The sequence below is a fragment of the Oncorhynchus mykiss genome, chromosome 28 (genome assembly GCF_057628025.1).
Source record: "Oncorhynchus mykiss isolate SJ-2025 chromosome 28, ASM5762802v1, whole genome shotgun sequence".
Taxonomy (NCBI): Eukaryota; Metazoa; Chordata; class Actinopteri; order Salmoniformes; family Salmonidae; genus Oncorhynchus; species Oncorhynchus mykiss.
This window is the reverse complement of record NC_143049.1, coordinates 31469040-31483602: the sequence shown is the minus strand read 5'-3', so window position 1 is coordinate 31483602 and position 14563 is coordinate 31469040. Positions and strand designations below refer to the sequence as shown.

Here is a 14563-nt window from a genome sequence, read left to right as displayed (position 1 = left end):
GGTTTCTTTCCCTAGTCAGTTACATCCATAAGAATGTCCGTTAGATCTGGGCAATATTTTTGTACTCAGAAATTACTACTGTAAAGTACACCCTTAAGAGATGTAATACAATGCATTACATTTATTAATGTCTGAAAACAATGTATAAACCATGGGAAGACTAATTGATCAACAAACCTGTTGAATTTACATCAGACTCTCTTCAAAGAAAAACTATTGTAAACATTTTTAAGAAATGTCTGGAATTAATGTACTGCATGATCACATTGCAAGACAAAATATTCTACAATAATTGTATATTTCATTATAAAATATGTAAGTTGTTATTCTTCATTAAATACATTAAAGATAGAATATTAGAATGCACACTTTTTTGTAGTTAGTAATCGGTGAAAACATACTTTTGCAATGTTACACAGAGCAGACAAAAGAGACAAGAACAGATCAGTACAACATTTATAAAACAACAAAACAGACAAAAATGACACAGGAATATTACATGTCTTACAAAGCACAAGAATCCATAGTAAAAATGTAACAGAATGAATCACGAAAATGTCTCAATCATGCCCTTACAACAAACCTTCACCTCAAGTCAAAGGTTTCCCTTAACATGTTCAATGTGGTTGTTTCAACCTCATCATCTACTTATTGTAAGTCATTTTCCGAGAAAGAACCATTCAACTGTTGCCTTTTCAACCTGTGTGAAGCGGCATCAGTCAAAGTTACTATTGTTCACCATCAAACAATATCCCATAAGAGCATGTGTTGGTGTCTTTTGTGGAGTCCTGCTGGACTGGTACCATGTAGTCTGCTGTATGGAGTAGTTGTGGATGGTACAGCAGACCCAGGCTGCTTCAACAAAGGCCATTGTCATAGTTCTTCACTAGGCGCTTGATGTGGAATAGGTTCTGTCTCAGGTCTTTGCTTCGCTGCTTCTTGGCTTGATAGTCTGCTGTCTGCAGAGGAGAAATAACACACTACAGACCTTAGATATCAGACATTTACAATGATATATCAATTGGTCAAGATACAGTCAGTGAATAATATCATTACATAATACACATTATATAATATATTCAATTATAATATATTTATAAATGACATATTATAAAGTTAATATCTCCCAAAATGAAATAATTGTTCCTAAAATAAATGGAGAAAGCTGACATATAGGGATGAATTATTGATGAACAGTAACTTGAGCGATTATAACTCACCCGCTTCAGGCCCTTGAGAAGGTTGTATTCATCAGCCACTCCCTAAGATATAAAGGATAACTCTCAAAAACATTACTGCTCAAAGGGGGGTTATTCATCAGCCACTCCCTAAGATATAAAGGATAACTCTCAAAAACATTACTGCTCAAAGGGGGGTTATTCATTAGCCACTCCCTAAGATATAAAGGATAACTCTCAAAAACATTACTGCTCAAAGGGGGGTTATTCATTAGCCACTCCCTAAGATATAAAGGATAACTCTCAAAAACATTACTGCTCAAAGGGGGGTTATTCATCAGCCACTCCCTAAGATATAAAGGATAACTCTCAAAAACATTACTGCTCAAAGGGGGGTTATTCATTAAAGTCAGTTTATGCGCAACGATGAGGCAAACACACAAATTCCTTTTCCAACTCAAGGCTAGTTGCCGCCGCATTTCCAACTAAACCTCTTTTATTATTTGCGTATCATTTAACTGATTCATTCAACTAAAGAGCAAAGGTTAAAATACCACCTACTCCTTAGTAGTACAAATTTGAGGTGAAATTATCGAATGCTTGACTCCTTTTACTGGGAGAGCCGAGTCTTCCCCTTCATCTGATTTTGTTCTCAAAAGTAGTTATAAATGTATTTCTTTAAAGTCAGCTTTTGTGTGTGTGTGTGTGTGCTGTAATGGTGCTTGTATCAATGAATTAGCAAAACTTAAATTATGAGATAATAACGATGTAGTTGAAAATTATACATTTCTACGCGAAATATCAGGAGAATATAATACCGTAAAGAAAACACAGCCATATTGTTTTTTGCCAGAAAATGTAACAGCATATGTTCTCTTTACCTGGTACTTCGCTGTCCCCTCCTCCAGGGTATCCAGCTCTCGGCTCAGCTTGTGCATCTGTTCACTGATGTCATCCATCTCGGCACACAGGCTTTTGTAGCTCGCCAGGTCGGAGTCAAACTCTTTCTTATACTGTCGTCGTTGCCTGTCTGATGTTATCTCAGGGTACATGCTGAAGAGACACATTACACAGGAATAAAGGAGACACAGGTCATTCCATTTAGATCAATGCTGCCATTTTATTGAACGCTTTCTTGAATGTAGAGAGCTTTGGAACAAAATGGCTTTCTGTCATGCTTTCCCACAAGCATATCTGACACAGCACACACAGCAGATAACGGTTGGATACTGTCTGTTTTAATGTTTAATCTATCACGCCATCCCTCGTTCCATCCATTCATCCATCCATCTTCTCAACAAATACAGCCCACCTATGCATGTGGTCACTTTGGTCTTGGTCCAGTTCATTACCAGTATCCCCACCAGTGGTGTAGCCGGTCTCACACTGGGTCTCCTCCTGGGAAGGGGGGGTAGGATCCCGTTCCCTTTCCCTGTGAATGGGGTACTTCTTCAGGCTCTCTGCCTCCACAGAGGGGCTGGAGCTGACCCTGGTGTGCCGGTACAGGGGCTCAGGCACACGCCCATTGGTGTTGTCATAGTAACTGGAGATAATATCAAACTGTCAATAAAGCTAGTTAACCTTTATAACTATATGATTACATTATGGTGTTATTCTTTGGACCATTCAGTCAATACTGCATGAACACTGGGAAAGTAATTTATCTGTATTGACAGCAAAGCAGAAGTTGAAGGTGGCAAATTGATAACCAGCAGGCAGAGAAAATCAAATTTTAATAAAAAATAATTTATTCATTTTCAAACTGTTATAACTATTTTTGTATCATTTTCCTGTTACAGCCGAGGGTGAGTAGTGTGAGTAGTAGGGTTCTGGTAATATTATTGTTACCATTAACAATCCTGTGACTATTTATTATACAACTTTGGTCTATTCGGCTAGGACAAGGCCTGGATTAAATCAGATCAAACTTTAACCGGCGATAGCCAACACCCACATAGCGGATGTTTTGCCGGTGTCGGATGCCCCGAGTGGCACAGCGGTCTAATGCACTGCACCTCAGTGCTAGAGGCGTCAATACAGACCCTAGTTCGATTCCAGGCTGTATCACAACCAGCCGTGATTGGGACTCCCATAGAGCGGCACACAATTGGCTCAGCGTCGTCCAGGTTAGGGTTTGGCCAGGGTAGGTCGTTATTGTAAATAAGAATTTGTTCTTAACTGACTTGCCCAGTTAAATAAAGGTTAAGTAAAAAAATTAATAAATAAACGCAGAACTGCGTTGAAGTCATCAAATCAGTGAGCAGCTGCTCTTGATCATTGTCACGAAGCCACACCCGTCCCCCTCATGTTAGAAGATCAGAACGAGAAAGTGTAGGCTATATAGACATAATTACGCTAAAATTTTAAATAATTAAAGAAAATAATGAGAATTTTGTTTGCCTAATCGAGGTATAGATTATATCTCACATTCCAGTGCTCAAACGTGTAAACAAGGCTACATGGGATTTCTCTTAATGCACTCCGTACAGCCAATGGCAATGCCCACTTTAGGTATAATACCAGGAGCCGCTTGTGGATTTGACAGCTCTAACACAGTTCCACCTCCGACGTCGCCAAAACAACGCTATGCAGATGTTGGCTAAAGCGGATCTGATTGAATACAGCCCTAAGACTATTCAGCCTAGGTCAATACTATTCACTCTACATCAAGACTATTCACTCTACATCAAGTCTATTCACTCTACATCAAGACTATTCACTCTAGGTCGAGACTATTCACTCTACATCAAGACTATTCACTCTACATCAAGACTATTCACTCTACATCAAGACTATTCACTCTACATCAAGACTATTCACTCTACGTTGAGACTATTCACTCTAGGAGGAGACTATTCACTCTACATCGAGACTATTCACTCTACATCGAGACTATTCACTCTAGGTCGAGACTATTCACTCTAGGTCGAGACTATTCACTCTACATCGAGACTATTCACTCTAAGTCGAAGGCTATTCACTCTAGGTCGAGACTATTCACTCTACATCGAGACTATTCACTCTAGATCGAGGCTATTCACTCTAGGTCGAGACTATTCACTCTACATTGAGACTATTCACTCTAGGTCGAGGCTATTCACTCTAGGTCGAGGCTATTCACTCTAGGTCGAGACTATTCACTCTAGGTCGAGACTATTCACTCTAGGTCGAGACTATTCACTCTAGGTCGAGGCTATTCACTCTAGGTCGAGGCTATTCACTCTAGATCGAGGTTATTCACTCTAGGTCGAGACTATTCACTCTAGGACGTGACTATTCACTCTAGGTTGAGACTATTCACTCTAGGTCGTGACTATTCATTCCAGGCAGAGACTATGGGAACTCACTATGGGTCAAGGCTCCAGACAATCCTCCCAGACTAGCCTATTTACTTAGACTGGACTATTACATTTACAGTACCAGTCAAAAGTTTGGACACACCTACTCATTCAAGGGTTTTTATTTATTTTTTACTATTTTCTACATTGAGGAATAATAGTGAATACATCAAATCTATGAAATAACACATATGGAATCATGTAGTAACCAAAAAAGCATTAAACAAATCAAAATATATTTCATATTTGAGATTCTTCAAAGTAGCCACCCTTTGCCTTGATGACAACTTTGCACACTCTTGGCATTCTCTCAACCAGCTTCATGAGGTAGTCACCTGGAATGCATTTCAATTAACAGGTGTGCCTTGTTAAAAGTTAAGTTGTTTCTTAATGCGTTTGAGCCAATCAGTTGTGTTGTAACAAGGTAGGGGTGGTATACAGAAGATAGCCCTATTTGGTAAAATACCAAGTCCATATTATGGCAAGAACAGCTCAAATAAGCAAAGAGAAATGACAGTCCATCATTACTTTAAGACATGAAGGTCAGTCAATCTGGAAAATGTCAAGAACTTTGAAAGTTTCTTCAAGTGCAGTCACAAAAACCATCAAGCGCTATGATGAAACTGGCTCTCATGAGGACTGCCACAGGAAAGGATGACCCAGAGTTACCTCTGCTGCAGAGGATAAGTTCATTAGAGTTACTATCACACTTGAAGGTAAGACCCAGATGCAGACTGTGTGTAAGATGCAGATGGGTGTAAAGGTACAGGACAGCAGGCAGGCTCAGGGTCAGGTCAGGCAGAACGGTCAGGCACAACAGTCAACCAGAAAATTCGTAAACAGGAGCAAGAAAAAAGGTGGGAGCAGGGAAACAAAATACTGGTAGGTTCAACAAACAAAACGAACTGGCAACAGATAAACAGAGAACACAGGTATAAATACACAGGGGATAATGTGGAAGATGGGCGACACCTGGAGGGGATGGAGACAAGCACAAAGACAGGTGAAACAGATCAGGGCATGACAGTTACCAGCCTCAGAAATTGCATCCCAAATAAATGCTTCACAGAGTTCAAGTAAACGACACCTCAGCATCAAATGTTCAGAGGAGATTGCGTGAATCAGGCCTTCACTGTCCAATTGCTGCAAAGAAACCACTACTTAAGGACACCAATAATAAGAAGAGACTTGCTTGGGCCAAGAAACATGAGCAATGGACATTAGACAGGTGGAAATCTGTCCTTTGGTCTGATGATCTCCGCATGTGTGGTTCCCACCATGAAGCACGGAGGAGGAGATGTGATGGTGCTTTGCTGGTGACAGTCTGTGATTTATTTAGAATTCAAAGTATACTTAACCAGCATGGCTACCACAGCATTCTGCAGCGATATGCCATCCCATCTGGTTTTTCAACATCCCATTGTCCTGTTTTTCAACAGGACAATGACCCAAACAAACCTCCAGGCTGTGTAAGGGCTATTTGACCAAGAAGGAGAGTGATGGAGTGCTGCATCAGATTACCTAGCCTCCACAATCACCCGACCTCAACCCAATTGAGATAGTTTGGGATGAGTTGGACTGCAGAGTGAAGTAAAAGCAGACAACAAGTGCTCAGAAAATGTGGGAACTCCTTCAAGACAGTTGGAAAAGCATTCCTCCTGAAGCTGGTTGAGAGAATGCCCAGAGTGTGCAAAGCTGTCATCAAGGCAAAGGGTGGCTACTTTGAAGAATCTAAAATCTAAAATATATTTTAATTTGTTTAACACTTTTTTGGTTACCACACGATTCCATTTGTTATTTTATAGTTATGTCTTCACTATTATTCTACAATGTAGAAAATAGTAAAAATAAAGAAAAACCCTTGAATGAGTAGGTATGTCCAAACTTTTAGACAATATCAAACCCTATGACTCACACATTGCCATTGTAGGTCTCCTCACTGTAGATGCTGACTGTTCCGGCTCCGTCTGAGACAACACTGTTCTCTGTCCTGAGGTCAGGGACGGTCTTCTCTGATAAGATCACAGTAGGGGCCCGCTGAGTGCTCTGCCCCTCTGCAACATAGTCCACCTGAAACAATGTAACAACATTGCTATTAGCCTAAATATTTCATATGGATATTGGTATGATAGTGCTTTTGAGGGTGTTTTGCTGTGTCCTGCCTCGAACACTATGAACCAGAAAGTCTCATGCATCTTAACCAGAATGTCCTTGACATTCTCATAATTATACCGGTCTTACCCTGTAGACCACTTATACTACCTACACTATATACAGTGTCTTGCGAAAGTATTCACCCCCCTTGGCATTTGTTCTATTTTGTTGCCTACAACCTAGTTAAAATTGATTTTTGGGGGTTTGTATCATTTGATTTACACAACATGCCTACCACTTTGAAGTTGCAAAATATTTTTTATTGTGAAACAAACAAGAAATAAGACAAAAAAACAAAAACTTGAGCGTGCATAACTATTCACCCTCCCCCCAAAGTCAATACTTTGTAGATCCACCTTTTGCAGCAATTACAGCTGCAAGTCTGTTGGGGTATGTCTCTATAAGCTTGGAACATCTAGCCTCTGGGATTTTGCCCATTCTTCAAGGCAAAACTGCTCCAGCTCCTTCAAGTTGGATGGGTTCCGCTGGTGTTCTGCAATCTTAAAGTCATACCACATATTCTCAATTGGATTGAGTTCTGGGCTTTGACAAGGCCATTTAAATGTTTCCCCTTAAACCACTAAAATATTGCTTCAGCAGTATTCTTAGGGTCATTGTCCTGCTGGAAGGTGAACCTCCATCCCACTCTCAAATCGCTGGAAGATTGAAACAGGTTTTCCTCAAGTATTTCCCTGTATTTAGCGCCACCCATCAGTCCTTCAATTCTGACCAGTTTCCCAGTCCCTGCCAATGAAAAACATCCTCACAGGATGATGCTGCCACCACCATGCTTCACTGTGGATGTTGTTCTCGGGTTGATGAGAGGTGTTGGGTTTGTGCCAGACATAGCGTTTTCCTTGATGGCCAAAAAGCTACATTTTAGTCTCATCTGACCAGAGTACCTTCTTCCATATGTTTGGGGAGTCTCCCACATCCCACATGCATTTTTTTCTTTTAGCAATGGCTTTTTTCTGTCCACTCTTCCATAAAGCCGAGCTCTGTGGAGTGTACGGCTTAAAGTGGTCCTATGGACAGATACTCCAATTTCCACTGTGAAGCTTTGCAGCTTCTTCCGGGTTATGTTTGGTCTCTGATGTTTCTCTGATTAATGCCATCCTTACCTGGTCCGTGAGGTGGGCGGCCCTCTCTTGGCAGGTTTATTATGGTGCCATATTCTTTCCATTTTTTTATAATGGATTTAATGGTACTCCGTGGGATGTTCAAAGTTTCTGATATTTTTTTTATATTTTTTTTTTCCCGTTCTGTGAGCTTGTGTGACCTACCAGTTCACGGCTGAGCTGTTGTTGCTCCTAGACTGTTCAACTACACAACCCTGATCTGTACTTCTCCACAACTTTGTCCCTGACCTGTTTGGAGAGCTCCTTCATCTTCATAGTGCCGCTTGCTTGGTGGTGTCCCTTGCTTAGTGGTGTTGCAGACTCTGGGGCCTTTCAGAACAGATGTATATATACTGAGATCATGTGACAGATCATGTGACACTTAAATAAAGTTCCCCTGTGTGCAATCTGACTAATTATGTGACTTCTGAAGATAATTGGTTGCACCAGAACTTATTTAGGGGCTTCATAGTAAATGGGGTGAATACATATGTACACACCACTTTTCATTTTTTTAAAGTTTTTTTGAAACAAGTCATTTTTTTCATTTCACTTCACCAATTCTGACTATTTTGTGTATGTCCATTACATGAAATCCAAATAAAAATCCATTTAAATTACAGGTTTTAATGCAACAAAATAGTAAAAACGCTAAGAGGGTGAATACTTTTGCAAGGCACTGTATACAGCAGTATGTTTACACCCTTTCAAATCAGTTGATTAGGCTATTTCAGCCACACCAGTTGCTGACAGGTGTATAAAAATGAGCACACAGCCACACAATCTCCATAGACAAACATTGGCAGTAGAATGGCTTTACTGAAGCACTCAGTGACATTCAACGTGGCACCGTCGCTGAAACACGTTCTCAAGAGTGATGAATCACGCTTCACCATCTGGCAGTCTGACAGACAAATCTGGGTTTGGCAGATGCCAGTAGAATGCTACCTGCCCGAATGCATAGTACCAACTGTAAAGTTTGGTGAAAAAGGAATAGTGGTCTGGGGCTGTTTTTCATGGTTCGGGCTATGCCCCTTAGTTCCAGTGAAGGGAGATCTCCCAACATCAGTGCCCGACATCACTAATGCTCTTGTGGCTGAATGGAAGCAAGTCCCTGCAGTAATGTTCAAGCATCTATGGGAAAGACCTCCCAGAAGAATGGAGGCTGTTATAGCAGCAAAGGTGGGACCAACTCCATATTAATGCCCATAATTTTGGAATGAGATTTTTGACGAGCAGGTGTCCACATACTTTTGGTAATGTAGTGTTTATTCAATTGATGTAGTTCTGTCCTTGAGCTGTTCTTGTGTATTAAGGATCTGTATTGTGTCATGTTTCATGTTTTGTGTGAACCCTAAAAAGACTAGCTAACAAATACAACAGGACTTTCTGGGAACACTTTTTTGAACCACCAGTGTATCATGCATTATAGACGGTGCCTTCTAATAATTGTTATGAGCAGTCATAACAGCCGATGGTCAAGGCTCTTACAAAGAAAACCTCTAATGCATTCATAAAGGCTGCAAATGTATTCATAATACATACCATAGTTGTCCTCGGATGGCATAACCCAACATCAAGCTCTTCCAGCAATGATCTACAACATCATTAGGAGCAGATAGACTGAACAGTCTGTGGAGACTAGAAGTCTGTGACATGGATCAGATGGGCTGCCGGCATCATTGTTCCCAGCTGGAATACGTGTATGACCTCAAAGGCACTGTCTAGCGAAATCCCTGCACAGTCAGCAAGTAGTAGTCATTTAAAAAAATAATAATATGGTTTATTTTAATATAACCACAATGTTCTTTCAACATGGGGCTAATTCATTTTTTTTTAAACTAAAATTAACAAAAAAATAAGCTCATTTTCACCGAAACCATTTCTGTGAAATGAAGCGATACTATTGCGCCTTGCAGACAGATTGATTAAGAAGCGTATGCTGTAGAGGTTTGCAGCAACACCAAGGCAACTCAATGCTTTAATACATTATACATGACATTTGCATTATATATGCTTCCCTGCAAGGCAAGCAGCTCATTGCAATGAGGGTGCATCGGGTTAGCACCACACAAGAAGCTGCCAGATACTTGGGGTAAGATATAGGCCACAGTGGAATAATTGATTGCGAATACATTTTCTAACAGTTTGAGATCTATAGCACGAGATGTAATACATTCTAGCAGAGAAAATGGAGGAAGTGGGGCTACTACGGAGTAAATTAATTACTGCTATACATGTGGGTACCAGAGTGAAGAGCCTATCACTATCAGTGCTCTGATAGCACTGATATTCTCACTGTCTATAATAACTCAACGTAATGAACTCTCCAGGGACCCAGACAGGTGATGTATGAAACCAGCTCCTCACAGGAAGCCAATACTGTATGCTCTATTACGAGGTTATAATATTTTAGTGAATTGTTTGCACTAGGAAATATCATTTCTGAATAAGGGAATGCAAATATATTTGCTAAATCATATTTATTTTTGGATTCATGTTTTACAAGCTGTCTAATTGCTCATTCAATGCAATGTTTTTTGTGATAAACTAAAAAAACATGTCCAAATGGCCAATGTGTGCCATATACCTGCTTTAAACAACTCAGGGCCTGGATTGGCCCGAAACCATTTTGAGTAAATACACAGTTATGATAATAGGGCCCCATTACCTTTTATGGGTCCTCACAATGCCTGTTATCACCTGGCTGGTTAATGATCAGTCTGAGTGAAACCAGGTGTGCCATAAACAAGCACCTGACAGCCAGTGAGAAGTGGTAATGTTCAAATAAACTACAGCTGAGAGGAAGTGACGAAGCGGATAACTGGGCCCCAAATCAGTGTTCTCCAGCAGGTGAAGTTTTTGTATGGCGGTCAATGAGAGATTGCCGAATTTGGTCAACAAAACATTGAATGGTTTATTTGATCAAATAGAAATGTCTTAATGATTAGGTTGTTACGAATGACCTGATATAAGTAGTACACGTGACATCCCAGCAATTTTGATAAAAAAACCTTTATATCGGCGTTGTGCCTGGTCATCGTTAGTTACCACAGCGACAAAGAGAAAAACCCTTTGTGGCAACTAGTGGAAACCATTCACTGTTAAAATAGAAATACTCAAAACACCATCATTGTACAGTAAATCCATGAAAAGTAGTGCACCTAAGGTGAGATCTGGTGTTTGTATAAGGGCACAAGGCGAGACTCAGATGCAGACACGGGAGGCAGATGGTTTGTCTTTGAGGAGATACAGAGTGGCAGGCAGGCTCGAGGTCAGGGCAGGCAGAATGGTCAGGCAGGCGGGTACAGAGTCCAGGAGGTACAGAGTGGCAGACAGGCTCGTGGTCAAGGCAGGCAGAATGGTCAGGCAGGCGGGTACAGAGTCCAGGAGGTACAAAGTGGCAGACAGGCTCGAGGTCAGGGCAGGCAGAATGGTCAGGCAGGCGGGTACGGAGTCCAGAAAACAGGCAATGGTCAAAACCGTGAGGACTAGCAAAAAGAGAATAGAAGCAGGAGTACGGAAAAACTCGCTGGTTGACTTGAAAGACATACAAGACGAACTGGCACAGAGAGACAGGGATAAACACAGGGATAAATACACCAGGGAAAATAAGCGACATCTGGAGGGGGTGGAGACAATCACAGGGACAGGTGGAACAGATCAGGGTGTGACAGTTTGAATGTAACCCCATTCACTTTTTCCACATTTTGTTACTTTACAGCCTTATTCTAAAACTGATTAAATTATTTGTTTTCCTCACCAATCTACACACAATACCCCATAAAGACAAAGCAAATCTATTACAAATAGAAATTACAAACAGAAATTCCTTATTTGCATAAATAAGCCATTTGCTATAAGACCCAAAATTGAGCGCAGGTGCATTCTGTTTCTATTGGTCATCCTTGAGCTGGTTCTACAACTTGATTGGAGTCCTGTGGTAAATCTGTTTTAAATTCAATTGATTGGACATGATTTGGAAAGGCACACACCTGTCTATATAAAGTTCCACAGTTGACAGTGCATGTCAGAGCAAAAACCAAGCCATGAGGTCGAAGGAATTGTCCGTAGAGCTCTGAGACAAGATTGTGTCGAGGCACAAATCTGGGGAAGGGTACCAAAACATTTCTGCAGCATTGAAGGTCCCCAAGAACACATTGGCCTCCATCATTCTTAAAGGGAAGAAGTTTGGAACCAACAAGACTCTTCCTGGAGCTGGCTGCCCGGCCAAACTGAGCAATCAGGGGAGAAGGTACTTGGTGAGGGAGGTGATCAAGACCCTGATGGTCACTCTGACAGAGCTCCAGAGTTCCTCTGTGGAGATGGGAGAACCTTCCAGAAGGTCAACCATATCTGCAGCACTCCACTAATCAGGCTTTTTTTGGTAGTGGCCAGACGGAAGCCACTCCTCATTAAAAGACACATGACAGCCCGCTGAATGCCAAGCGTCACGTCTGGAAAAAAATCTGTTACCATCCCTACGGTGAAGCATGGTGGTGGCAGCATCCTGCAGTTGGGATGTTTTTCAGTGTCAGGGACTGGGAGACTAGTCAGGATCAAAGGAAAGATGAACGGAGCGAATAACAGATCTTTGATGAAAACCTGCTCCAGAGTGCTCAGGACCTCAGACTGGGGCGAAGGTTCACCTTTCAACAGGACAACGACCCTAAACACACAGCCAAGACAACGCAGGAGTGGCTTTGGGACAAGTCTCTGAATGAGTGGCCCAGCTAGAGCCCGTACTTGGACCCGATCGAACATCTCTGGAGAGTCCTGAAAATAGCTGTGCAGCGACGCTCCCCATCCAACCTGACAGGGCTTGAGAGGTTTGATTTGATTTGATTTTAATTTGATTTGATTTGAGAGGATCTGCAGAGAAGAATGGGATAAACTCCCCAAATACAGGTGTGTCAAGCGTGTAGCACCATACCCAAGAAGACTCAAGGCTGTAATTGCAGCCAAAGGTGCTTTAACAAAGTACTGAGTAAAGGGTCTGAATACTTCAAATATTTCATATTTTTTATTTCGATACATTTCCTAAAGAAATCTAAACCTGCTTTTGCTTCGTCATTATGCAGTATTGTGTGTAGAATGTTGGGGGGGGGGGGGCATTTAACACATTTTAGAATAAGGCTGTGATCTACCAATATGTGGAAAAAGTGAAGGGGTCTGAAAACTTTGTAAATGTACTGTATTTCAAAACAAGTACTCGGAGCCACCCAAAAGTGGTTCTTCAGTATGAATATTTGTGTTTTGAAAACAATTGTTGGTGTTTCAGTGCACGTAAATGTTTTGGCAGACTGTCTTTCATATAATCATTTTTTTTTTAAATTGCAAATGGCTTATAGCATAAATATTGATTGATTATACATTTTGATAGAATTTTCTGTCAGTATTTTAATAAAACATTTAAAGAAGACACTGGGAACTGAATACTTTTCCTATGGTAGACTTTGGCACTGATTATAGGCTACAGTTGCCAGGGAACTTTGTGAGATTATAAATAATTATACAATCAAAATGTTTAGGGTTATGTAAGCAGAAGTAACAAGGTCAAATAAAATGTTATTGGTCGCAATCACATATTTAGCAGATGTTATTGCGGGTGTAGCGAAATGCTTGTGTTCCTAGCTCCAATAGTGCAGTAATATCTAACAATACACACATCTAAAAGTAACATAACATGTATAAAGTGAGCCTTCATCGCTGGTAATCATGTGAGAAAGTGGATGTGAACCCAGGTCCCCTGCTTGTCAAAACACTGCCTTAGGCAACTCAGCCAGTCTTCAGAAGGAACTGGTTGTGCTGAACCACCTGTGTTACACTGATCACATGGAGCCTGATTCAGGCTTAACATGGACTGAATAAAACATTTACTGAAGTCCCAAGTGCACGTTAAATCAACTCATCTCAAGTCTGAATAGGGCCATTCATACCTTCATATCAGAAGACAAATGTTTAGATTAAATCAAAAATGTGAACTTCAAACATTGTGCTTCTGTAGTGTTCAGAATTGCCCCAGTCTGAAGCACAGCGGTGGAGGGAGGGCAATCAAAACTCTATGGTCAAGTATAAAAACAGGCAAGTTTGCAGGCACCTTCCCTGTATTTGGATCCTTCACAAACTCCGACAGGTGAGCGCAAATAAGAACATTTATTTTGTGTAGCATTTTGGATGCTAATTGTCTAAGTAAAAGAGACATTTTGTTTCATTTATCAGTTTTTTTTATGCTACATGTAATTAATTGACACGTCATTGTTTGCACCTTTCGTGCACTTGTTTTATATGCAAATGAAGGCCCGTTTTTGAGATAATACTGCTGGCTTGTTTGCCTACTAGCTTTATGAGTTGTATCTACTGTTTGATGTATACCCTACACTTAACAGCCACTGCTATTTTAGCCTGATCTAGCTTTGGCCTACTACACCACGTGTTATTTCATCCCACTTTTGACATTCATATTGTTATCTTGTTGCTATATTTGCATAGCTTAATCAAGTATTTGCTTTTTGCATGTTATTATGTTTAATACTTGTATTCATATTGCAATTTATTAATATTATAGCATTGATAACCTAATTTTAAATTCATGCACTATCATTATTGCTTGTTATTCTTTTGCTATTTCTGTCTCCCTGCAGAAAATCATACACACATATATATATATATATACATATATATATACACACACACATGATACCCACCGGCTGGCCAATCAAGACCAACATCAAAGACTAATGCCAGCTGAACTGTCAACTGTCAATAATATAAT

The 14563-nt window shown here is 40.6% G+C and overlaps 1 protein-coding gene across 2 annotated transcripts in view; it reads right to left on the bottom strand.

Annotated features, from left to right (window-relative positions):
• Window positions 1-106: 106 nt before the first annotated feature.
• The window catches only part of ocln1 (occludin1), a 21324-nt gene continuing 6867 nt past the window's right edge, over window positions 107-14563 (bottom strand). Inside the window, exons 4-8 of one of the 2 annotated variants that reach the window (XM_021589837.3) lie at window positions 6432-6586; window positions 2491-2721; window positions 2060-2231; window positions 1221-1262; window positions 107-959 (exon numbers count right to left, since the gene is read on the bottom strand). In XM_021589837.3, coding sequence (XP_021445512.3) covers window positions 858-959; window positions 1221-1262; window positions 2060-2231; window positions 2491-2721; window positions 6432-6586 — 702 coding nt within the window. In that variant the 3' untranslated portion in view covers window positions 107-857. The remainder of the gene's footprint in view (window positions 960-1220; window positions 1263-2059; window positions 2232-2490; window positions 2722-6431; window positions 6587-14563) is intronic. The other variant, XM_021589836.3, reaches the window with a different exon arrangement.